This window comes from Bemisia tabaci, chromosome 9 (genome assembly GCF_918797505.1).
Source record: "Bemisia tabaci chromosome 9, PGI_BMITA_v3".
NCBI lineage: Eukaryota > Metazoa > Arthropoda > Insecta > Hemiptera > Aleyrodidae > Bemisia > Bemisia tabaci.
Window position 1 is genome coordinate 36,994,041 of NC_092801.1, and position 26,941 is coordinate 37,020,981.

The 26,941-nt window shown below is 40.3% G+C and overlaps 1 protein-coding gene across 1 annotated transcript in view; it reads left to right on the forward strand.

The window, feature by feature from the left end:
* Window positions 1-26,941, forward strand: part of LOC109036102 (trace amine-associated receptor 8c) — a 165,629-nt gene that overhangs the window by 110,973 nt on the left and 27,715 nt on the right. The window contains 3 exon segments of the mRNA XM_019050053.2: window positions 2,437-2,562; window positions 9,819-9,935; window positions 15,055-15,375. Of these exon segments, the coding sequence (XP_018905598.2) occupies window positions 2,437-2,562; window positions 9,819-9,935; window positions 15,055-15,375 (564 nt within the window).

The window sequence follows — 26,941 nt, forward strand, 5'->3', positions numbered from 1 at the left end:
TTGAACTTTCTTTCGGCCATATGGATCCATGTAATTTCGAAACTTCACACACATATTTCTCGAAATAGGAAAAACTGCCTTTATGCGCATTGTCCTCCAAGCCCCTCGTTTAGTCTATAGATTACAATAATCAGCTTGCTAGGCTTCACCCTACTATTTGAGCTCTCAATTTGCAAAAAATGGACTAAACTTTCCGCAATTAATCATTTTAACCGTTCAAAAAATGTTCACCTACAATTTTGTCTGATAATTTCAAAAATCAGCCGGCAGAGCTTTCTTTGTAAAACGAGTATTCCACACTGTAAATAAAAACACATTGGATTTAGAGTCCAGACTCTTAAAAACATCGACAAGAAAAAATACTCTTGATTCAATCAGATTTAAGCTTAAATCAAGAACCAAGCCTCTTAATTTGAGCGGATTTCCTTTTGATTTAAGCTTGAATCTGATTGAATCAAGAGTCATTTTTCTTCTCAATGTTTTCAAGAGTCTGGACTCTAGATCTAATGCGTTTTTTTTCCAGTGCAAGACGAGCGATTTGGCAACATTTGGATTTTAATACGGCGTTTTTCCCTTGCGCAGTAGCGCGGGGTCGTTATTTTGAGTGTTAAAAATTTCGATCCCTCCCAAGTTTTCTAAATGTTATTCCCTTCCCACTGTGAGACCCAGCTGCGCGACCTCTAAGTGGTGGAAACTTGGGCGTCAACTTTAATTGCACCTCCGGTTTCGAGTGCTCTTCGCGGATTTTCAATGCCACCTTTCGAGATGTAGCGACCCGCCGCGCCTCGCCGCACAATAAAACGACCCTCTCAGAAAGGTCGAACATTAAATTCCTTATTAAAACTGTAAATTTTGATGTTAATCTCATCACATAATACATTTTGGGGGGCACTTCTTGAAGAAAATTTTATGCTTAAAACAATAAAACTACTTCAAAACCTCTATAAGTTCCCCATCGACATGCATACAAGCTTTTAAAGTTTCCATATTTTTTCGAATTCTGTCATGAATTCATACCACTGTACGCCGTTCCGTGAACCCCTTGTTAGTTATTTAATTACATGTTTGGTCCTCTCATCTACTCTCTAAATACGATTCTGCAGTGACGTTCGGTGTGCGATTTGCCCGATACTGCCTCGTAAAGCAAGAACATCGTACTACCCACCGCCCACAGCAAAAATGCAGCAACTCTTTTCTAGATCTTTTCGAAGTTTTCCGACAAAATTTTTCATCATAGAGAAATCAGAGAGGGTTAATATTTTCTGATTTTCAGAATGATGGTTGCATACCATTGAGAACTCGAAGCGGCAAAATGAGACGTAATTATTTTCAGAGGAACTTAGTTGCACACAACATTTTTCCTTCGGCTTCTGATCTCCATACCATACTTTCGAATTTTCTCATCAAATTCCTCCCTTTTTAAACGACGTAATCTGCAAATTTAATTCATGCTTACCTTTTCTTGTTTATTTTTTTCGTACATTTTCATTGATCACAATTATCTAAGGTGTTAATGACATATGAACGGCGAAACTCCTAAACCACATATCTCTGTTTACGACGTGGCAGACTTCTTGTCGTACTGTATTTTTTAACTGGAGAACTTCTCAACGTCAATTCCTAAAAACTTCCATGATTTTTCTTCTCTGTACAAATTCAATTCTGCACAATTTATGGTGTTGGAATTTACACAATCATTTTCCTTTAAAATTAATAATTTCTTGGTGGGAAGCAAAAACTTTTTGCCATTCTGAGAGATTTTGTAGATAATGGACCACTAGACAAGTTACGAATTTAAGCATTCTAATACATGCTTTCTAGTCAAAATTTCACGTAGAGCACGATTCGCACAACGAAATTACTTAAACCAACTCCTAACAAAGATATTAACATTTTAATTCCACATTGGCTACGAGGAATTTGAACTGCCTGCTCACAAGAAACTCAAAGCTGTACGTATAAGTCAAATCGCACACTACAACGGTTTCAGCAAGCTTCCCGGTCGACCAATTTTCATGTTCCACCATGTGCTGTTCAAACTATAAGCAATTTTCTATAGCCGAGCCAAAGCGTCAAGATTGAGGTTTCCAGACTTCTATATCGTAGAGACTGTCATGATAACGTTCTGCGCGCGATGTGAATCACGTAGAGCATTGAGTTTTTATGAGCGGGTGGTTTGAATTCACGCATCAAGAATCATTAAATATCTTCGCAAGGAGTTTATTTCGGTAATTTTCGTTGTGTATACATCGTATTTTACGTGAAAGTTTGGTTTAGGAACATGTATCAGAATGCTGAAATTCGCACCTTCTAGTGTTCCATTATGAATAAGTAACATTTTTATAAAACTGTATTTGTGCTAGTTCCTTTTTGCTGAATTTGACCCCAATGTATATCATACCTCCGTTCTGATGACTATTGTGGATTTTGTTGCAGCCACGGTACCTGCTGACGTCACTGGCGAGCAACGATCTAGCCATCGGTGTTTTCATAACTCCGTTTGGTTTTCTCTCGGCGTTCTTTGACTGCTGGATGAACGGGGACATCGTTTGTCAAATCCAGGTGAATATTAAAACGTTTCCTCGTCAATAAATCAGAGACGGCACCCTTCCCCTAGCAGTTGGTTCAACGGGTACCAAAGCTATATTTCTGACATGTTGGCCACCAATTTCAGATTCAAGTAAATCATGTAAAACTGCAGAAATGAAATATTCAAAAGGTGATTTATTTGGAAGCTATGCATGTAAACTGCTGAAAGGGACTATGAGCATAGATTTTGCGTGCAACATAGTTCCTTTCAGCATGAATATGTTTAAATTAATGCGTCAAAATGGACTGCATTTCGTAATTAGAAACTACAATTTCTGGCTCTTTTCAAAAATAGCATATGAGGACCTCTCCAACGAAACAGGTAATACCCATGTCAACGTTGCTAAGATTGTGCATACATTCAACGGTTAAGTTGGTTCAGAACTTTAAGCTTTGTTATGGAATTTGCCGAAAATTTTCGTTCTATTTTTCTGAATTCCTTGGAAGAGCCATTCATAATGTGATTTATTTAGGGTTCTTGTAAAATAAAACAAAATTTGCACAATCTTAGCAACGTTGACATTGATATAAGCTGTTAAGTTGGAAAGTTCCTCATATGTGCTATAAGTTTTCCTATGAAGGTATGTCAATGGCATAGGTCATCAATCACATGTCTCGTTTGCGGTGTCCGAAAATCTCCGCCTCTATGTTATTCTTTTAAAGGAGAACAAATTGACATCATTCCATGAAATTTTTGCAGAATTTTCTTCGCACGGAGAAGAAAAATCACGACAGTTTTAAAGAATTCCCGTTGAGTAGTTTTCGGTTTAAAAAATAAAGTATCACAGGAGGTCTGCGACGCGACGTCGCAAACCGAGTTATGTGATTGCCGACTTACACCGTCGGTTTGTTTTTATGGATGAGCCTAAAATCGCAGTTCCTAATTGCAAATTGTGTGCCAAATATGGAACCAGGGTTCCATTTCCTTTAGACAGTCCAAATTACGCTAAAAATAATAAACCCAGCCATACCTCCAGTGTTTGACATCTGTTCAATGGCAATAAGGATATGAGTAAAATTCTCTACAAAAACGAGTGTCATACAAACTCTGGGCTGATTATTTAAATTGATAGACAAAATCATAGACGAAGAAGACGGAAGAAAAATAGGGCAATCCTATTGGTTGAAACGTATGGTTGTCATAGACTACCTATTTAAAGACTAACTTAATGCAACATTTGCACAAAATGTCAAAACGACCGACAATTTCTACCGAGAAACATAAACTTGACGCAATCGACAACTTAGGACCTCCATGAACTGAATTTCGTCACGTAAAAGCGATCAAAATAGAAAAAACTTGCACACAAAACGTTATCCTTGTAGGCAAATATCCGTTCGAATTCCGGCTCTTTTAGTACACGGCACTTGGATGCAACTATTCGTGTTCAGCGGATGTCCGTGTTGCATACCGAAAAATTGAAGGCGTTTTGGGATTCATCGTGCTCATTGCGGCAATGACTGATGAGTGAGCGCCACCGCCATTCGTAATTACGGCCGTGTTACTGAACAGTGTTGCGCGGGCTGATCAATGAAATTGATGGGCAAAACGGTGGACAAAGCGATAGACAAAGCTGACTAATAGAAAATAGAGCGATTCTTTTAATTGAAGCAGCTAGGTGTTTTTATTGAGCAAGAAGTTAATTAATGGATCACGAGTAAATTTGAGGTTCCTCGTTGATTACCGTCAGTTAGTCTATCACTATTACCTTTTTTGTCCAACTACCCGCCTCCATCAATAGTATCCAGTGGCGTGGCGTGCTTTGCTATATATCGATCGTTATGCCCTTTAAACCTATGGAAAAGGATCGATAGACAGGGTGTTCGCAGCGAACACCTTAATAATCGATTCTTTAACATAGGTTTAAATGACATAAAAATCGATACATCGCAATTCACGCCACGCCACTGGCAGTATCTCTCCATTTTCCCTTCGCCTTCTTTGCCTATAGCTTTGTTTATCAATTTTAATAATCAGCCGACGGTACAGATTTAAGCAAAATCAGCCTAATCACATGAGACGTCGCTCATTTTCATAGTTTATTCCTTCACCAGATAACTACGCAACATTTTATCTTAAAATTGTGTAAGGATGTTCTTCATCATTTGAATCAAAATAAATAAAGCATAATGCCACTTAGTTCTCTGTTAAAAAATCTACTTAAAGTGGGACTAAGGCCACAAAAACATAAAATAAAAAATCCGGGATGTTTCGTGGTGATACACAGAAAAAAAAACGGATGGTGCTGACGACAGAACCTTCTGTTCACAGGGCTCCTGCAGTTTCTTTGTTACACTTACAGATTTTTTCTGTTGTGAGAACAGAACTTCGGTCGTGGAAACAGAGTACTCCGTCCTCATAACGGAAGCTTCTGTGACTGTTACAAAAGAAGTGCAGGAGCCCTGTGAACAGAACTATTTTTTCAGTGTACAGCCGCAAAACGTGCCGGGTTTTTATTTTGTGTTTTTCTGGCCTTAGTATCATTTTAATTTGATTTTGTACTATCGTTCCGGACCGATAATGTTATTCTTTTTCTCTGTGAAAAAATTAAAACTTGAGAGGTAAAACTGAAAATGCAGTCAGTGGCTATATCCATCAAACTGCACTAAGACCTTTCGATCTCGTCTCCTATTTTCCCTCACAACTCGCAAGTGCATTATACTGCCGTACTAAGGAAGAACGCCGCATGAACATTCGAGAATTGCCAAATTTTCATCTATAAAATGTTTATTTTTGAGGAATTTTATGAATATGTTTCCGATAACTTTTCAAGAACTTTAGGTAAAATTGCGAACAAAATTATCTGAAAAATTGAAAGAAAAATATGTACACATTTTCCCCACAAATTCGTGATTTACGTACGGAAATTTGGCAACGCCTGAAGGTTCATACGGCGTTCTTCCCTAGCACGGCAGTATACTCCAGACCCCAAAAAAAGGACAATTTGGGGTTTGAAATGCGAGGGGCGGGGGCCGCACTTTCTTAGCCCCTCTCGGCCCGGTTGACGTCGAAGTATCACCCTGTGGCGACCTTTGCATAATATCCATTGTCCTCGAGACGGGACGCCAGGTTATTTATCTTAATGTTTCTCCACCTTACGTGCACCGTGTGTAGTTGTCCGCCCACGAAAGGAGTCCTCGTTGAAAAGCGGAGCTATTTATTGCGAGACCCTAGGGAGTGCGGGAGGAAAATACTGTCATGCTTAGGAAAAAACGCCGTATGAACCTTCCGACGTTGCCAAATTTTATTTGATAAAATATGAATTTTCAGGGAAATTGAAAACATTTTTATTTGAATTTTTCGCAGAGTATTATTTGCGACCGAATCTAAATGGACCACTAGACAAAGTACGAATTTCAGCATTTTGATACATGATTCTTAACCAAAATGTCACGTAAAACACGATGCACACAACGAAAATTGCCGAAATTAACTCCTTTCGAAGATATTTAATGATTCTTGATGCGTGAATTCAAACCACCCGCTCATGAAAACTCAATGCTCTGCGTGATTCACATCGCGCGCTAAACGTTATCATGACTGTCTCTACGACATACAAATCTGCAACCTCAATCTTGACGCTACGGCTCAGCTGTAGTAAATTGCTTATAGTTTGAACAACACTTGGTGGGACATGAAAATTGCTCGATTGAGAAGCTTGCTGAAACCGTTGTAGTGCGCGATTTGACTCACGTAGAGCTTTGAATTTCTTGTGAGCGGGCAGTTCAAATTCCTCGTCACCAATGTGTAATAAAAACGTGAATATCTTCGTTAGGAGTTGGTTTAAGTAATTTTCGTTGTGCGAATCGTGCTTTACGTGAAATTCTGACTGGGACACATGTATTGAAATGAAATGAAAGCAGAATGCTTAAATTCGTACCTTGTCTAGTAGTTCATTCTCTAAAAATTTCGAGAGAAAATATGTATACCTCTCCTCAAAAATTAGCATTTTATCGGAGAAAATGTAGCAACTCTCGAATGTTCTTGCGCGGCGTTTTTCCTCAGCACGGCAGAATAGGTAGGAGTATGGTCGTTGAACTTTTCGATGGCTGGGATATTGAAACCTTGAGTAATGAACACCGTTTTGGCGAGTTTTAGTTAATTTCAACCTGTAAAAGTAAAGGGCTTTGAACTAGGAAAGGGTTAGGTATTTTTTCCGAAACTAGAATTTCCACGAGGGAAAAATGAGATTTTTCATAGAATTTCCACAAAATGTTCATAGTGTATCACATTCCAATTTCTTCAAAAGTGTAAAAGCCCCAATTTTTCGACGACTTTACGCTAAAAAGAACTATGGACGTGTGGGAAAGACGGGATGTGCTCGTTTGAGCCGCATAAGAAACAAACAAATTCTTCAAAAGGAATCACGCCCTCTTTTACATTGTTTCTTATGCAGCTTTCTAGAGCACACTCCATATTTCTCACATGCACATCGTTCTGTTCGATAGAAATACGTCTATTTAACCCGTACATTTTTTAATATCCTGATATTCGGTGCATTCATGCAACGCTGCAATACTTACTGCCCTTAAGCGACCCATTGGAAATCTTTTATATCGACGCTTCAATAAAAAACCGCACCGAATACTCTTGAACTTCTGCTCGCACAGCTTCACTACGTCTCTTGGCTGGCATAAGGGCGTAACTACACTTCGCCATGAACCCTGCTGTTCGTGCTGTTCAATTATTTTCACGACTCATCTCGCTGTGCAGTTACGCCCTCATGTCAACCGGGCGACGACTAGTTCTTCGAATCGTTCTCTCATCTGTGACCTCCGTGCAACACTCACTTCAAGTGTAGATCTTCTCCATCTTCACCATTACTTCGCGTGCTGTTGCACGTTACAGATTAACGAGTCAGCGTGATTTGTAGTGATCTGAACTGATAGAAATGTCGATGGCCTTTGCGCGAACTTCATAAAAGCGGTGTCTGTTGCGTTATTTCACAGTTAAATATTTCCGTGTATTTACTTACTACACTGGAAAAAAAACACATTGGATCTAGAGTCCAGACTCTTAAAAACATCGACAAGAAAAAATACTCTTGATTCAATCAGATTTAAGCTTAAATCAAGAACTAAGCCTCTAAATTTGAGCGGATTTCCTATTGATTTAAGCTTAAAGCTGCTTGAATCAAGAGTCATTTTTCTTGTCAATGTTTTCAAGAGTCTGGACTCTAGATACAATGTGTTTTATTTTTTACCAGTGTATGGGGTTTTTCTCAATAAGGTCCATCAAAAAGTTTCTTGGTCAATTTTTTTGCCCAGACGACCTTCATTGAAAAGATACCCGTCTAAACATAAAATAAGCTCTCTTGCATCTCCCAACGGGTTGATACTTGAAATCGATGAACAATGTGATAGACAAGAGATAAAAGAAATTAGAGCGATCTTATTGGTTGAAACGGGTGGTTGGTATAGACTAAGAGGGAAAATGTTGGACTAACTATACTGTCTCTAATGAGTTGTCGTTCGTTAATAGTCTATTACTTAAATTCTTTTTGCATTCCAACCACCAACTTCCTCCAAACCTCCATTCTTTCTTCTAGCAGGTATACTTACAATGCCGTATGAGAGTCTATAAATTTTAAAATTTTCAAGTTTCATTATGAAATACCCGGAGCAAATGTGCATTTATGCTATCTAAGGAAAACATTGCCTTAACGTTACTCCTTACACTGAGAAGATTAATCGTTACATCAAGAAATAAATATATAATAGGACTATATAACATTTGTCCAGAACAAAATGTCAAAAGAAATACTTGACATTCCTCATAGTGATTATTACGTTTCCCAGATTTTATAAAATCAAGTTTTAAAATTCGGAACGAATCAATTGATTGTTCAATTATCTTACTTTTTCATACCAAGATAAAAGATGTATCTGATGCAAAAACAACTGGACGAAACTGCGATGATGGGAAGTCATCGAATAATTCAATCTCAGCGCAAAATGTCAAAACGGCCAACAATTGCTGGCTGGAAAGATAAACTTGCCACCATGGAAAACTGAGAGCCTCTTTAAATTGAATTTTGTCACGTGAAAGCGATCAAAATCGAAAAACTGCACTTTTGGCAGCACAAAACGTTGCCCTTGTAGGCAAATATCCGTTCGGATTCTGGCTCTTTTGGTACACGGCGCCTGCATGCAACTATTCGTGTCCGACGGATGTCCGTGTTGCATACCGCAAAATTGCAGGCGTTTTGGGTTTCGCGCTCATCGCGGAGATGACTGATGAGTGCGCGTCGCCGCCTTCTTTAATTACTTCCGTGTTACTGAATAAATCAGTCGGGTTCGCCAATTAAATTATTAGACAAAACTATAGACAAAACTATAGACAAAACTATAGACAAAACTAAAGACAAAACTTTAGGCAAAACTATAGACAAAACTATAAACAAAGAAGACTAAGAAAAAATTGAGCAATCCTCTTGGTTGAAACGGGCAGTTTTTATAAACTAGAAGGAAAATGATGAACTACCTGTAGGATCTCTTGTGTGTTGCTGTCAGTGAGTTTGTTACTTAACTTTTTTGTCCATTGCCACAACTGCTTTCACCAATACTGCCGTACTTAGGAAGAACGCCGTATGAACCTATAAGCGTTGCCAAATTTCTCTTGGCAAATCACTAATTTTCAGGAAAATTTTTGAATATTTGCCTACTAATTTCTCAGATTATTTTGTTTGTAATTTGATCTAAAACTCCTGAAAAATTCAATGAAAAATATTCACAATTTTCCTCAAAAATAAACATTTTACCGAAGGAAATTTGGCAACTCTCGAATGTTCATACGACGATCTTCCTTAGCACGGCAGAATAGGACCGCTCCACTTTTCTTTTGTCTTATTTGTCTATTAATCTGAATAATCAGGTCGTAGTCTTCACCAGCTAGTAGTCGTTTTCCGACAAGTAGGAGTTAGTGATTTTGATCCTTTTCGCCTGCACCAGGCTGGAGGAAAGTTTGAAGGGAGATTTTTCCCTCGAGAATGTATCGTAATAGAGCAACACTGTCAAACCGCAGACTATAGGTCCAGTTACACGATCAAATTGAGCCATCAAATTGGGCTTCTCATCGGTCGCATACTCACCTCAGGTCAATCAATCAAGCCACCAATCAGAGCTTCAGTTTGATGGCTCAATTTGATCGTGTAACTGAACCTTATAGGGAAGTTTTGTGTGCTACTCGTACTATTTGTATCAAATGCGTCGCTTGTTTCTTGTTTCAGGCAATTCTCCGCGGCGCTCTGACGCAGCAGAGCGCGATGCTACTCATCATAATGGCCATCGACAGATACATCTGTATGCTTCATCCGTTTAAATACCACAAACACTGGAGTAAAAAAGTAAGGAACTGAAATATAATTGAAACACCATCGAGACTTTATCCATATTTCATCAGTTTTCGGCCTAAAGCCCGTATCATACGATCGAAGAAGGGTTTTCAAAATGGCGTCACGTGAGGGAGGGGTCACTATTCCCTCCGAAGAGTGGAGGAACTCCTAACTTACTGGAGGAACTTTGACAATTCTCGTAGTTCACAAGACGTTTTTCCCTAGCACAATAGCAGTACTACCGTGGTGAGGAAGAACGCCGTATGAGCCATCAGGCGTAGCCAAATTTCCTTTGGTAAATCACGAATTCTAGAGAAAATTTGTCAATATTTTTCCTCCAATTTTTCAGATAATTTTGTTCGCAATTTTACCGAAAGTTCCTAAAAATATCAGGGAAAAACATGCGTAGATTTCCTCAGAAATAAACATTTCATCGAAAGAAATCTGGCAACTCTCGAATGTCCATAATACGTTTTTCCTTAGCACGACAGCAATACCCTCGATTTTTCTGCAAACAGAAAGTCCCCTCGGTTCTCGGATTACGTTGAAACCTCGGCGTGGCAACGCGCTTCGCCGGCGAGTGCGGGTGCGGGCCTCCGTTCAAAATTGCCAGATCGTGCGATGAAACGCGAATATCCATCGTGGGTTCAAATGGGGGAAAATGCAGATTTTTCGGCACTATTTGGCAACTATGCTCTCATTTGAGCGCGGCGGGAGAATATAAACCAGGGACGGACCCGGGAATCGATTGCATTAAACGTCACCGAGAACAATTTAATCAGAATTACTGACTTTCTTCACCCCATTCCGCCGAGCGGCTCTTGCTCTTGGCCCCCCTGCCCCCGATTTTTCGCCCGATTTTCGGCCCCCCTCCCCCTCGCCGCCCCGCGACGATGTCTTCCCGATAAAAACACTTACTTACGACCCCCGACCCCGGGCAGAGGTACAGTGTTGCCGATTTAGCATGGAATCGGTGTGTTGCAGGCACAATTGCACAGGATACTCGTACAATGTCGTAATAACAAAGAGAGGAGTAAGTGCAAAAATGGAGGTTTGAGAAAACGGGCTGATCAGAATCGTCTGAACGAAACAATTAATTAAAATAAGCCTTCGTTCTTTGTCAAATTGCCACCAATTATCCGAAATATGCCCAGAAATCGTCTGGATTATTAAAATCGACTGATTGTATTTCAATTACATAAAAACGGTATGAATCTGCCTCATGTTAGGCTAGTGTTAGGCATTATGGACGTATTCCTCCCTGGAGGAATAATGTCACTTACTGCTGTTATGTCTGAGACTATCCTTTTTTACGCACTATGGCTTTCACATTCGTCTCGTTTGAATGATGATAAAATTAATTTTGCTGTTTTAGTTATTTCAGTGATTTCATCTAAAAGAGATTAGACGAATTTTGACGGAAACTTGATCTCGAAAATTTGACACTCACTGCTCTCTTCGCTATCACGACAGTACAGCCAAGTGAGTAAGTTTCACAGGCAAAATCGCACGTGAATTAAAATTGACACATCAGAAAAGTCTAAAATCCACCCCGTGTCCAGAAATCTGCGTATTTTCAATGCAATTTTTCAAGTTTCCCGCGTCTGCGAGCAGTTTTTCTCAGTCGCCGGTGACCCGCTTTGCACAGACAGAGGAGTGAAACATCTGATCGTTGAAATGTATAGACAAAGCTATAGACGAAGGAGACAAAATAGATATGGAGGGATCCTATCGGAGGAAGTGCGTGGTTACAATGGACATAGGAGGTAGGTAATAGACCAACTAACGGCAACCCACGAGGGACGCTATGGGTGAATCGTAAATCTCACAAACTTTTAGGCGAGTCTTGGCGAGAAACTATTCTCATGTGAATAATCTCTCAGAACTATGATTCCTAGTAGCTACACTGAGAAAAAAATTGCGATCATATGAACCGAATTTGCGGAGTTCAATATCGGCTGTACTGCTCGGTTCATGCGACCGCTCTCTCAGTTCTGGAAACCGTATCCTTGGTTCATACTACCGAGCTGTTTCGTTAGTTCTGTTCGGTTTGAATGCTCGGTTGCATGCACCAAGGATACGGCCGATATTGAACACTGTAATTTCGGTTCAAATGACCGCAGTTTTTTTTCTCAATGTGCTTCTCGGTTTTTGAGTTACTGTTTCGCGTGTTCAATGTGCGCATCGTTTTTTACGCGTCACTTACCTTCAGAAAAATGAATTAGCAAGTCGAATTCCTTTAAGGTTTAGTGACCCATCGTACCCTGTCATCGAACCAATTTCGGCTGAACTAAATCTGGCTACTCGTACTAGCCTCTCCGAAGTTCGACCGCCTGGACCGGGTCCAGCATAACGCTCCGTGGAACGCTACATGCAACTTGACAGTCAGTCTCCACCAAATGAACCGCGTCAAGCAAAAAGAAACCAAGCCACATCAGCCATAGCCAAATTTAATCGCGCAATTTAACTTTTTACATAAAAACGGTTGAGCGAATTTTTGTGCAATTATCTGCATAGTGCGAAGCAAATTTCTTAAAATTTTCAATGGAATCCATAACAACTTTCTCTTGTAAAAAATTGAACTGCACAGTTTTTGGCAACAACCTAAGTGGAATGGCTCCTTTCTGCTATACGCAGTCCAAATGTGTAAAAAAACCGTCGCTAGAGTCCCTTTATCCTGAGAGTTAAGACAATGTGAATCCATTTCTGATTGATTCCCGTATTTTAGGTCTCAACAGTGTCACAAACGGGAATAAAGATTACATTTTCACCAATTGCGAAGATTATAATCTGGAATGGACCGGAAATTACGGGTTCGGCTAGGAACAAACGGAATGAGAGGTGGGACGGAGAAAGGAATTTGAGAATGGGCCGATCAAAAATTACGAAAAACTTTCAATTTGTGCAATCTTTATTCTCGTTTGTGACTACATGAGGGGGGGGGGGGGGGGGTTGTCTTAACTCTCAGTATACTTCAAAATTGAAAAACTGCAATTTTTGCAGCACAAAACGTTGTCCTTGTAGACAAATATCCGCTCGAATTCCAGCTCTTTTAGTGCACGGCGCCTAGATGCAACTATTCGTGTTCGACGGATGTCCGTGTTGCATACCGCAAAATTGAAGGCGTTTTGGGTTTCGCGCTCATCGCGGCGATGACTGATGAGTGCGCGTCGCCGCCTTCTTTAATTACTACCGTGTTACTGAATAAAGCAGTCGGGCTCACCAATTAAATTATTAGAAAAAACTATAGACAAAGCTATAGACAAAACTATAGACAAAGAAAACTGAGAAAAAATGGAGCGATCCTCTTGGTTGAAACGAGCAGTTTTTATAAACTAGAAGGAAAATGATGAACTTACTGTAGGCTCTCTAATGTGTTACTGTCAGTTAGTTTGCTGTTAAGGGACTCTGGAATAAGAGAAGGAACGGGGAAAGGAATTTGAGAGTGGGCCGATCAAAGATTACGAAATACTTTCAATTTATGCTATCTTTATTCCCGTATGTGACTCCATGAGGGGGGGGGGGGGTGTCTTAACTCTCAGTACAAAGGGATTCTGGCCGTCGCTGTGAACCAAACTCTAAAAAAAGTCCCTGTAACTCCGGCAGCAGCGCTCGGCTAGGTCCACGCTCTCTTAAGCACCAACTTTGGTTTTTGTGCAGCCCGCCCCCGCCGGGCGCTTTTTATTTGCCCGAGCGTCTTTGGCCGGGCGTTGGGTGTCACCAGGTTGCAACATGGTCGCCGCACCCCGAGTCCTCCACCGGGGGATGTTTCTTCGCTCGCACCCTCCGGCACCGCCCCGAGACGGTCCCCTCCAGCCGACGACCGGGATGTTTATTCATGTTTGTTTTTTCCGCGAGGAAATATGTCCGCGGGCCCTTGATATCGATACCCGCACCGATTGTCGAGTGACCCCCGTCTTTTGTGAGAGGGGGGCGGGAGGGGTAAAAGTAATGAAATGGAATGGACCACATGCTGCCGGATTTCTTCCGTCCTGGAAAGTTTACCCGGCCGAATGATCGGACTGACTTCACAAAATAGGAACCGTAACTCTGGTTTTTTTAGAATTTCGGCGCACTGAAAAAAATTCTCGGCGTTTTTACCACGGTCCGTTGGTACCTTTACCATCTCACTTTTATTACCGATAATTGGTAATTTTACCAAGACAGACTGGTATAAGCTTACCTAAAAACCGGTATTTTTACTGTTTTTTTCGGGTAAGAATTCCACTTTTATTGGTAATCGATTCCGGTAACTTTGCCATTTTATCTCGGTAATTCGTTACGTCGAATTTCTTTGTTAAAATTGGTAAGTGAGTGCTATAGTCTCCTGACAACAGAATCGCTATCCCAAAATTGGAGAAAATGACGAGTGGCTGAAAAAATGGAACCAATTGATGCTATGTATCGCATGCCGTTCTTACACAAAATATGGCGTCCATCGACTCACCTTAACTTCTATTCATATGAGTTGAAATTCTATTCATATGAATTGAAATTCTATTCATATGACTTTGATTTTCTACTCATTTTTACTCACCATTTTTAGCAGGGTCTCTCCTTACCTACCCATATGGCGCTTAGTTCCGTTTGATAGAAATACGTTCTTTCACCACCTTGCCACATACAGTTCGGGCCATTTCTCCGTGTTTTTGCTTGTTTAACGTAGAGTCCCTTTATGCCCAGAGTTAAGACAACTCGATTATCAGCTGACTGGCAGCCGGACATGGCTGGCCATGGAGGCACAAACGAGTGCACCCAAACGAACGATATTGAGGGATAAGGATAAGAAATCCTGTGTTGTCTGTCATCCAAAAACAACAACATCAACAAAACTGATCAATTATAAAGAAAATGAGATTGGTTCGTGAATAATTTCGTAATCTGTTTTCATTTTGGACAGATGGAAATAACAATTTATTCTTGATAAACCACAATTAGGTAATATTTTCATTATTTTCGTTCACATTCAAGTCACCGTCATCTTAGTGCACTCGCTTGTGACTCCATGAGCGAGAGCCAATCAGAATTGGATTTTTTTTTAGGCCACTTTCAGCCCAACCAAAAGTGAGTTGTCGTAACTCTGGGTATGAAGGGACTCTATTTTAACGAGAAAGTTTTTGGGGTGTTGCAGTGGTGCATGTTCTTCATCAGCCTGACGCTGGTGTTCTCGCTGGTGACGTTCTCGCTGATGGTGCTCCAGCGCGGCGGGTACTACTACAACGCGAGCGGGCTCCTGGCGTGCGACCCGTTCTACTCGCGGCCCTCCTTCCGGATCCTGGCCGCCTGCCTCTTCTACTTCCCGACCACCATGCTCCTCATGTACTGCTACGGCTCGGCCTTCCACGTCAACAAGCTCCGGCTCAGCACCGTCGTCAACTCAGTCATCGGTCCCGGACACGGCCCCCACGGACAGCCCTCCGACGCCGCCCTCACCGACGCCGCCATCGAGAAGGTAAGCGCAGAGAAATCGGAAATCCTCACACTGGAAAAAAAAAACCATTGGATCTAGAGTCAAGACAACACCCCCTCATGGAGTCACAAAACGGGAATAAAGATTACACAAATTGAACGTTTTCTGTAATTTTTGATCGGCCCATTCTCAAATTCCTTTCTCCGTTCCTTCCATCATTCCTTTTGTTCCTTGCCAAACCCGTAATTCCCTGGTCCATTCCAGATTATAATCTTTGCAATCGCTGAGAATGTAATCTTTATTCCCGTTTGTGACACTGTGAAGGCCTAAAATACGGGACCCAATCAGAAATGGATTCACATTGTCTTGACTCTCAGTATAAAGGGACTCTAATTTGATCTAGAGTCCAGACTCTTAAAAATATCGACAAGAAAAAGTACTCTTGATTCAATCAGAATCTAGCTTAAATCAAGAACCAAGCCTCTTAATTTAAGCGGATTTCGTTTTGATTCAAGCAAAAATCCGAGTGAATCAAGCGTATTTTTTCGTGTCAATGTTTTCAAGAGTCTGGACTCTAGCTCCAATGTGTTTTTGATTTCCAGTGCACCTTCTGGCCACAGTATCACTAGCGCCACGAGACGTTTCAAAATTTTCGCCGCAATGGACCACTAGACAAGGTACGAATTTAAGCATTCTGATACATGTCTCTTAACTAGAATTTCATGTAAAACACGATTCGCGCAACGATTAGTACTGAAATCAACTCCTAACAAAGATATTAACGTTTTTATTTCACATCGGTTACGAGGAATTTGAACTGCCCGCTCACAAGAAACTCAAAGCTCTACGTGAGTCAAATCGTGCACTACAACGGTTTCAGCAAGCTTCTCAATCGAGCAATGTTCATTTCCCACCTTGTGTTGCTCAAACTATAAGCAACTTGCTATAGCTGAGCCAAAGCGTCAAAATTAAGGTTGCCAGATACTTTATTTGCAGAGACTGTCATGATAACGTTTAGCGCGCTATATGAGTCACGTAGAGCATTGAGTTTTCATGAGCGGGTGGTTTGAATTCACGCATCAATAATCATTAAATATCTTTGTAGGGAGTTGATTTCGGTAATTTTCGTTGTGCGCATCGTGTTTTACGTGAACGGTGAAATGTTGGTTAAAAAACATGTGTCAGAATGCTAAAATTCGTGCCTTGTCTAGTGGTCCATTTTATTTTTTTAACAAAGAAATTATTGGTTGAATCTGGAACATTTCACTGAATTCTATCGGCAGCACAAAGTAAAATTCAGTGAAATTCGTGAGATTTGGTATTTTGAACAGCTTCGTTGAACTCAAAGTGGTGCCTTTTAGGGAAAACCTCCTCGAATTCCTTCTCGCTTATACACAACGCCTGGATACAACTATTCGTATTCGACGGAAGCCCGTGTTGCATGCTGCAAATTTGAAGGCGTTTTGGGTTTCATTGGGGTCATGGTGATAATTGATTGGTGTTCATAGACGCACTCCTGGCTTTCGATGCCGCCAACAAAGCCGACGACGCGACGCTAAATGAAGTGGAGTCTCACACTTGACGTTGGGTTCGATCCTTCGATACAAATATATCAACTCCTGTGTGTTGCACAGTATCAAGCTTGATTGAAGGCGTTTTTTGCCCTGATGTGATACACGCAATGAGCCAAAGCCAACAACGCGACGCTAAATGGACTACATTTTACAATTTGGAAGTATAAATTCTAGCTCGGTTTCAAAACAACGTACATGCCATTAGTTTCCCTATGCACATAAGTGTTTTTCCAGAAGATCCAGCATTTATTTTTCCAAATTGCAAAATGCAGTCCAAATGAAGTAGAGTCTTATACTTGACGTTGGGTTCGATCCGTTGATACAAATATATCAACTCCTGTGTGTTGCACAGTATCAAGCGTGATTGAAGGCGTTTTTTGCTCTGATGTACTTCACGCAATTACTCGACGCTACGGAAACGCGAAATGACGATTTACGTATTATTCTTTGATACGAATTGCATGTGTACAAAAGGTGATGTGCCGTTCAGAAGCAGAGGGCATCATGAGCGTTGAAGCAGGACAACCGAATCCATTCAGCCTAAATAGTGGCCGACGAAAAATAGGAAAGTTTTGCTCTGATTAATCTATTTAATTAATAGCAGAAAACCTTTAACTTTTTTTTGGTTGGTGAAATTTTTTTATTCACAAAGTATACAATGATTCACAAATAATAATGTTTCTCAATTAGAGTTTCTTATTATAATAATACGAACTATTTCTAAAAAAACTATTGTTTACAATTTAAAGCTGATACTTTATCGATTATGCCTTAATATTTACGACGCTCATTCATAGGAACAAGCGGCTGAAAGAAAAAATTAGACTTCTCTAATGGTAAAATTCTGTCTCTTTTATACTTGACTACCGATGAGCTATCATCTACGTATTTCTGACTGTGTTAGGAAGTAAGGAAAAGACCCTCATTCACGAGACAAAAAAATGCTCCGTTTCTTATTCAGCTCAAACATTATGAGAGGAATTTGAACCTCATTTACTTTATTGGACAGTTACGAACATTATTTTAGCTATCAGTATTACCAAACTTGAACTTACGCAAAATTAAAAAGTTACTGTAAAAGAGCGAATTAAATTAGCACAAAAATCAACATACCATCGGTCTTTGCAGTTTGTAGCTTCCCAAAATATTCCATATCAATTCAGGTGGCTTACTGATTCCCGGAACTTTTTGATCATACCGCGTATGCACCTAGGAAGCAGCCTTTATACATTCACTTAGACCAACCGTAGTAAAGTTCTATTAAAAAAACAAAGAAACTGACGAAAAGTCCAACACCCAGACTCATAAACGCAAGCTGCAAATCGATCATGCTGAATGGCCTGAGGGATCCCTCTCCCTCGTCTCTTTGACGATATGATTCAAAGAAGTATTCCATCGACTCAGAGGTTAAAATGCTAGCCGTGAATCCATTTTCGATTAACTGGCTCATCTTTTTATCAAACATTTCAGTAAAGATAGAATTCTCGACAATCAAGTACGAAATCGGGAACATGGCCAAACATTCGTCGATCAGGTGGAACTCGATCTCCGTGGAGGTAAGGAATCCTCTGGATGTAATACGATTCTTCGCCGTGAGAAATGAATATGGCAACCTGTCCAAATACGCGTCCGAACTCGCGATCGAAACTATATTTTTCTCCACTTCGCCGATCTTGTCCGTGCAGTTTTTTTTTATATTGTGTTCGTGCGTGTTCGTCGCATTCGGTGACCAATCACAAAGGAAATTATTATGGTCATACTCATCAAGGAGTTCTAGTGCTAGTCGCTCGTAATAGTATCTGCTATCGGTTAGTTGCTGTTTCAGCGGTGCGTGCCCGGACTGTCCCAAGATATCCGAAATTGCGTCAACAGTCGGTGTTTGTATGTAAAGCCCGGATTTTTCCAATTCTTCCAGGGTTTCGACGTCGGAATATCGTACGTAACTTGTCAATAATGTCGTCAGCCCGCTCTGAAGGACGGTGCCGATGATGAGATTTAAGAACGTGAAGACGAGGAAACAAATCTTCCCGGTCAGGAATTTGCCCAAGAGCAAAGTCGGTGGACTACCGCTGAGGAAGTAAGAATAAATGGCGAGAAAAGCTGGTGAGTCTTCGAACGCACTTATTTCTGCGTCCGAATAGAAATGTGCGAAATACAAGACTTGGAACCGCTGGAACACCCATTGCATGAGCCACGAGGTGGCAATCGCTATTATTATGGCCAGCCATACCGGAGGCGAGAAGCATTTGACGACCACGAGGTACTGTGGCATGAACCCACGGCGAGGGGCCAGGAAACAGAAGTAAACGGTGTCGAAACTCGGTGTCAGGTGGAATTGGGAGATCTCCGACTCTTCCAAAACATAACCACCCTCGAAGATGATAAGATCGAGGTTTTGCTCCAGGCCGGCTTCACCATATGGGGCATCAGTTTTATCTAGCAAGATGTATTCGGCATCTTGTTCGAAGATCAAATTCGAGAGTTCTCCGAAGAGCTGGGGTGTTTTAAAGTCAGCTTTGCTGAAATGAAACGCGCGACCAAAGCCTATTTTGTAGACGAAATCGTTACTCGTCCGGTCGTGAAAGACTCGAAAGGTAAAATCGAAGTATCTCTCATTTTTTGATCCTCCGTAATAAAGGAGCCTCCGTTCAAAGCGATCGTACCAAATGCAGTGTTGTTCGAAGCAGATGGTCGTTCGGTGTCCCCTGAAGAATCGCCAGAATACATCAAAGAGAAAGATTAAGTTGCGAGATTCGATTTCATCTGCGTTGGAGAGTGCGGAGTTGGACGAATATTGGGGTTTCTCAATTCTTGAACGCTCCTGTTTTGAAGTGAGCTTCCTCCAACTTTTCTGATCAACCATGAAGACGATGTAATTTTTGTAGTTCCAGATATTGTGCGAGTAGAGTCCCCGTGTAAATGAAAGTAACTGGTCCGTCAAAGGAGACTTGCCTTTAAGTTCTGCCGGAGTTAAATGCAATCTGTAGTTGCAACTGGTATTTACTTCCCCGGAACCAACGACTGAGTCGTATGTAACGCAGTAATTTGGTAGTTCTCCCTGGAGATTATTCTCGGCATAAGGACTGCTGCTCATATACGAAAAGTTAGTAGGAATCCTGGATTGATTTGTATGAGAAGCTGTTGTCAGAATCAAACTGAAAATGTTGTCGATTTCTGTAAGGAAGACGATGAGGTTTTTTTGATTTCGATTCCGTGAAAAGAGACTCAATTCGGTGTGTTGGCGTATCGAAACGGTGGAAATTGAACTCTCGTGTAAGCCCTGAACAAGAGTAGTATCCGATGGGTTTCCTCGTAGGTCGACGATGTGGAATTGCCGATTTTTGGACAGATGCACAATTTCTTGACAAATTTTCAAAGCCAGGTCGTTGTGTCGCAAAGTCAAGTGGTCATTTAATTGAGCACCGAGATTGGCAGTCACGATTCTCAGTGATAAAAAGATGAGCAGGACTCTCAGTTTCAAAGTTATATTAAAGGAGCTCCGAATACGAATTGAAGTTCCATTTGAATGCAAGTGGTCTTGCGAGAGATCCGTCGATTGATACATTTTCATTGCTGATTATCAACAGGCATCCACGTAAAAGTTTAAAATTTAAACGTATTGTGCCTATAAATACTATTCGAATTCAGAAAATTAAGTCAACGCAATATTATTTTATAGTTGCAATGGATTGGATTTATATAAATTGAAAAATTAGTATGCATTAAAAGTACTTTAAAAAGAGATTTGGATGTAAATTAGAGTACAATTATTCAATTAATTGTCCACGATGTAAAGGAGAAATTTTGATCGGTCGGCAAGCGAAAAGTTTATAATTAATTCTTTGAATAACAGTTGCGAATCCATGGAGGGGCACTAACACGGTATCCGTTTTTCATTTTTAATGGAACGAATCTGTCATATCTCCGTCTTCAGGCAATGGCCGATCACTTTTTTTGCTAAAGGTGTGCTCATAGTGCTCAATGAGATGTTGCCATGCAAAAATTAAGGTTTGTATATTACAGGAGCAAGTAAGTGAAGCAGATGAGGTAAAAAATGTTTGAGAAAACTTATGACGTAGGAGGTTTGTGGGAGATTTTATGTATACATGCTTACTATAAAATGTTTTAGTAATCAACGTAGTTACAAGGCTAGTCAAAACTGCTTCACGCACGAAGTTGGTACTCGTATTAACACGTCACAAACTCGAGAGAAACTTCTTTAATTTTGTGGTTATAAAAGAGAGCATTTTAGAGATTTAACAAATCTTCGATTTACAATTGAAAATATTCACCGCGCTTTGAGTTTTTCTGTTTCATTTGTTGAGCGCATCAAAACGCCCGGAGCAAATTCGCGAAACCATTACAACTTTTTGCCGTTTTTGTCCTGAACGCGGTGATTTTTTATAGGACATCGTGAGAGCTATGTTTATTATTTGCACCTTCGTGGCATTTCACTTTAAAGTTTGATCAAGCCTGATGATTGACGGTAACACGTTCTTGAATAAATGTTCTTGAAACTGAAAGGACGGAAAGCTTTCAGTCTGTCAAAGAGTAATCATTTTCCTTTATAGACGATAACGGACATATTTAGTATAGTCATGTGTTCTTTACATGTTTTTTTTTACTTAGCATCGTCTTGATAGGCCGAGAATTTCTACCCGTGAGAATTCGTTTCATTGACAGCCTCAACCAACAAATACTTATATTGTTTGCTATTGTTTATTAATAATGCAAGGTTTCGTTATCTTCGGTTTAGTCAGTATTACGTATATATTTGCTCAAGGAAAAGTGTCCAGTTGTGCCGTTTCAACTCTAAATGTGTTGATATTCTTTTAGGTCATTGTGAGAGGTTTTCGCGCTCTGATAGTATCATTGAAAAGAAAACTCCGGCTCTAGGAGCCGAGCCGTAATTACGGGATATATAGCACTACCGTGCGTTGCGGGTGAGGAGACCGTAAGTCCCCCATTCAGGAGCCGGAACATCGATCTCTAAACCCGTAGCAAAAAAGAGCTCCGGGCTCAGAGGCCGATGTTCCGGCCCCTGAATGGGGGACTTACGGTCTCCTCACCGGCAACGCACGGTATTGCTACATAGCCCGTAATGGAGATGTTGCATGTGTCAGGAATTTGCGATTTGACTATTAATTCTTATGTAAAAGTTCGCGAGAAACACGATGGTGCCAATGGTTTTCTCTGCAATCATCTCCCAAGCTCAAACAAAGCTCTCAAGTTGAGGCCAAAATGGAGGGGATATCCCACGCTATCCTGAGAGTCGACCTCCACATCAAGACAAACTCTCCATGCAAAGATAGGGAGCAAATACATTAGCAGTGATGCCGTGTTTTCAGTTTTAGAGTCCCCAAATAAAGTGGCAGCCCTGTCAATGTATTTGCTCCCTATCTTTGCGTTAAGAGTTTGTCTTGATGTAGAGGTGGACTCTCAGGATAGCGTGGGATATCCCCGGCCATTTTGGCCTCAACTTGAGAGCTTTTTTTGAGCTTGGAAGTTGATTTCAGAGAAAACCAGTGGCACCATCGTGTTTCTCGCGAACTTTTATATAAGAATCAACAGTCAAATCGCAAATTCCTCACACATGCAACATCTCCATCACGGCTCCTGGAGCCAGATTTTTTTTTTTTTTTTATTTTTTTTTTGAGTGTATTCAATTTAAAATTAGGGGAAAACAAATTTTGGACTGTTGAGTACTGAGTACCAGCCATATTTGTCGATGGATGAAAACGGACATGTTTAGCTGCCATATTGACGGCCAGAGTGCGAAACCACGATCTCAATCGCGCTTTTTCAACATTTCAGTTCCTATTTTATATTTTTGTAGAGGTACAAGTCAACTTTATAGCTTGAAATTTATACAGAACTAGCCGTGATTAGCTCGCTTCGCGAGCTGACGCGCCTTGCCGAGGAGTGCCCCTGGACCCCCGGTTATTCGCTTCGCGATGAAATTGCGACTCGCTCCGCGAGCTGCCCCCGACCCACATAGTTTTTAACCATGACGAGGGGACAACATCTTCGTCCTCATTTTCATTTTCACCAAGTCTCACATAAATTGATGGTCCAGGCGCCGAGACCGCATTACAGAGCGCAGCCGCCATCTTGGATTTCGAAATTTTGAAAATTTGACAAAAAATTCGAGTTTCTCGTCGATGAATACCTCCGGATACCGGCTTTACGAAAATTTATCGACCAGGAGCCGACTAAGCATTTTACGCCACGGTCGCCATCTTGGATTTTGATATTTTGAAAATCTGACCAAAAATTCGCGTTTCCCGTCGAAAATTACTCCTGACACCAATTTCCACAAAAATCTGTCAAAAAATACCCCCTGATACCTGAAATCTCGTCTTTAGTGCTGCAACGTCACGCAACACGATTGAGCCTGTTCAGCACAGTGCGCGTAAGGGTGGTTTCACGATAACTGGAATCGTTTTGTCGCCGTAACAGACAACACATTTTTCGGTCATATTTTAAGTAGAAATAATGATTACTCGAATTTTTTCGCATGAATCTTCAAAAGGTTACGTATTATAACGCTTTCTAATGATTTATTCCTCCACTCCTCAATTAATATTATGTCAATTCTAAAAATGTGCTGTCTGTTACGCGGTAAAAAGTCAGCGTAACAGACAGCACATTTTTGGCCATTAATAAATTAAAATTGAAAAGTAGAGCGATAAATCTTCGAAAAGCGTTATAACACATGACCCTGAGTAGATAAATGAAAAAAAATTAGAGTGATTATCATCACTACTAAAAATATGACAGAGAAATGTGTTGTCTGTTACGGCGACAAAACTATTCCAGTTATCGTGAAATCACCCGTAAACAACCGCGTATCCCCAATGCATTACTTTTTGGAAAAACAACTTTTCGCTCTCGCGGGCGTCCTGTGATCAGAATAATCTCTTCTGATCAGAATGATTTTAATCAACTCCTCACTACAATATCTAAGCGTGTACCAAGTTTAAATGAGATACAGCTTCCGGCCAATTTTTCTCTAGGGGGGCAGAGTAAGTAATAACATCAGATTTATGTAGAGTAATACTCTAATAACATAGACGGAAATTCAGTCAAATCGAACAAATCTTCAAGGAATTACGTGGACTAGTTCTCAAGCCAAGAAATAAAGAATGACAGGAAATCTGGAACGTCTCAAACGATGGTATGGGGTTCCGCTCTTTGGCCATCGATATGTTGATATGGAGTATGTCGATATGTTGTGATGTGTTGCATACTGCCAATTTGAAGGCGTTTTGGGTTTCATCACGCTCATTGCGGTGATGATTGATGAGTAGGTGCTGCCTTCAATAGTAATTATTACTGCTATGTTACTGAATAAAGCAGCGAGGGCTAATGGAATGAAATTGATAGACAAATCAATGGACAAAGAGGACAAAGGGAAATAGGAGCAATCCGTTTGGTTAAAACTGGTGGTTGTGCGATAGACAAAAAGGGATAATGATGGATTGATTATAGGATCTCTCGCGAGCTACGATTAATTGGTCTATAACTCACCTCATATGTCCATATTGTAATCACCCTCTACCACCAATAGGATCGCTTAATTTCACCTTTATCTTCTTTGTCTATATAGTTTTGTCAATAATCAGCCCTCAGCGTTACGTAAGGATCCCAATAAGAAAACGTTGATGATAAATCAGGCTTTTTCTTTCATTTCCTGAAAAATTGGGGGAGGGGCTTAGTCCTTACGGACTTCAAGAAGGAAGGATGAGTGGTTGTCTCACAGGTGCGATAAAAAGGGGTCAAGAAGTCCGCCAAAATGCATTAAGTATGTAACATTTAAACGGACTCAGCTAGGAATCATCACGTTGGTGCCAACATGATATCGAACTTAGTCAAAGGAATTTTTAGTTCTTATAGATCAGAGATGAGACCAGAAAATGGGTTTTTTTTAAAGGAAATTTTCCCCTTTTAAAATAAAAAGTTCAATTTCGCAAAAAAATCCTGAAGGAACGAAATTGTTTTATATTATTACATCGGCGTTATTTAGCGCTGAGAAGCGAGTCAAATTATCTCTTACATCCTGGCATGATCCAGAACTTTTAAGCCTGTGAATTCATTGTTAGAGACTATTGAGTTTTTTATAGCAGAAAGGTCCTCTCATTTTAGTACTCTGCATACCCACCTCATATTCTTTGAGACAAAGCCGCAAACTCTAGTAGATACACAAATCTGCACTGAGTTAACCATTTGGCGCCCTGACTAAAAAATTAGTTGTTAATATATACCACAGGTTCGCACTGTTCGAGTGAAAATATCCATTTTTCGTAGAGAAACCATATCGATCTTCAAAACGGTTTTTCGGTAGTTGCTTCATTTGGCTCACTCTTACAAAATCTCCACGAGTCCAGAGAAAGCTGTTTCAATTTTTTACTGAAGCGAAAATAAAAGTTATGTTCCGTTAGAAATTATTTTTCCCTTTTATTTATTTTTTTTTTTTTCTCTCGACCAGGATCAGCCATTGCTATGCCAATCAGGAAGTCTTCTCTCTCCACCTACAATTGCATTAAAGTCAAGTGCTTTAAATATCCTCTCAAGATATCGGACGTAGTATTTGAGAGGAAAAGCAGGGAAAATCGTGAGGTGATAATAAATCAAGAAGCTTACAGTTTGCTTCTTTTATTAGTCCGCGAATTTAGACGGTCTCGTCTTTTATAATTTTATGAAGGCCATATTTTGATGATTCTCGTTTTAGTACCAAAGAAAAGGAAGATAATTTGATCGTCAAAAAAATAACGTACCCAGTTCTTTCTCAGCCATTTCAACACAGAGACAATTTCGGCCCAAGGAACAGTCAAAAAATAAGAGAAGCTTTTAGAGCTTTTTTATGAAAAGTCTGCAATATAGCGCCAAGAAGAAGTAGTTTTTACCTAAAGCCAAGTTATCAAAGAAGAGTGATCAGTGGCGTGGCGTGCTTTGCGATGTATCGATTGATCTGCCATTCAAACCTATCGGAAAGGATCGATAAAAAGGGTACTCGCAACGAGCACCTTAATAGTCGACTCTTTATCATAGCTTCGAATGGAAAAAATATCGATAATCGATCATTCAGGCTTCGCCACTGGCGGTACGACTTGTGAATATGTGGCATCTTGGTTGCCTGATCGTTAAGATGTTTCTGTTCGAAAAAAATTTCATTCTCTGTCCCTCATTTTTGTAGTTAGATTTTAATCGACGACGTATATATCCTATAAGACGTATCAAGTAAATTTGGAGGTCACCATGTGGTAAAAATAACTAACGAAATTATTTCACACCGGCAAAAATATAGATCAATCAGATTTCCTTATTCCTCACTCTATTTTTCTGCATCACTCAACCGTAGACTAGATTAGATAAGTTAGTTAAAATTGTCTAGAATAATAAGATAAATGCAGTCAGAATCGAGGTGACTTATTTCATTAGCAAAGAAGCCTCCCTCTTGGCGGCTTCGTTGCCCAGCAATTAACATATAGTTTAGAAAATTTTATAAGGTCGAATATCTGAATTGAAAAAGGTGAATAAATTATCTTGATGACTTAAGTGGGATTATTTTCAGAATTCCTGAAGGCTTAACCTACTCGTGGAACTTTACGACTTGGCTCTTTCGTTCCTCATCAAAACGATCCTACATTTGACGTTAGGTTCAGTTCTTTGATACAAATATGTCAACACTTGGGTGTTCCACAGTATCAAGCGTGATTGAAGGCGTTTTTTGCCCTGATGTGCTACCTGCAATGAGGCAAAGCTAACGACGCGACGTTAAGTGAAGTAGAGTCTTACGTTTTACGTTGGGTTCGATCCTTTGATACAAATATATCAACTCCTGTGTGTTGCACAGTATCAAGCGTAATTGAAGGCGTTTTTTGCCCTGATGTGCTACACGCAATTACTCGACGCTGCGGAAACGCGGAATAACGATTTATGTATGATTCTTTGATACAAATTGTATGTGTACAAAATGTGATGTGCCCTTCAGAAGCTGAGGGCATAAACGTTTAAGCAGGACCACCGACTTT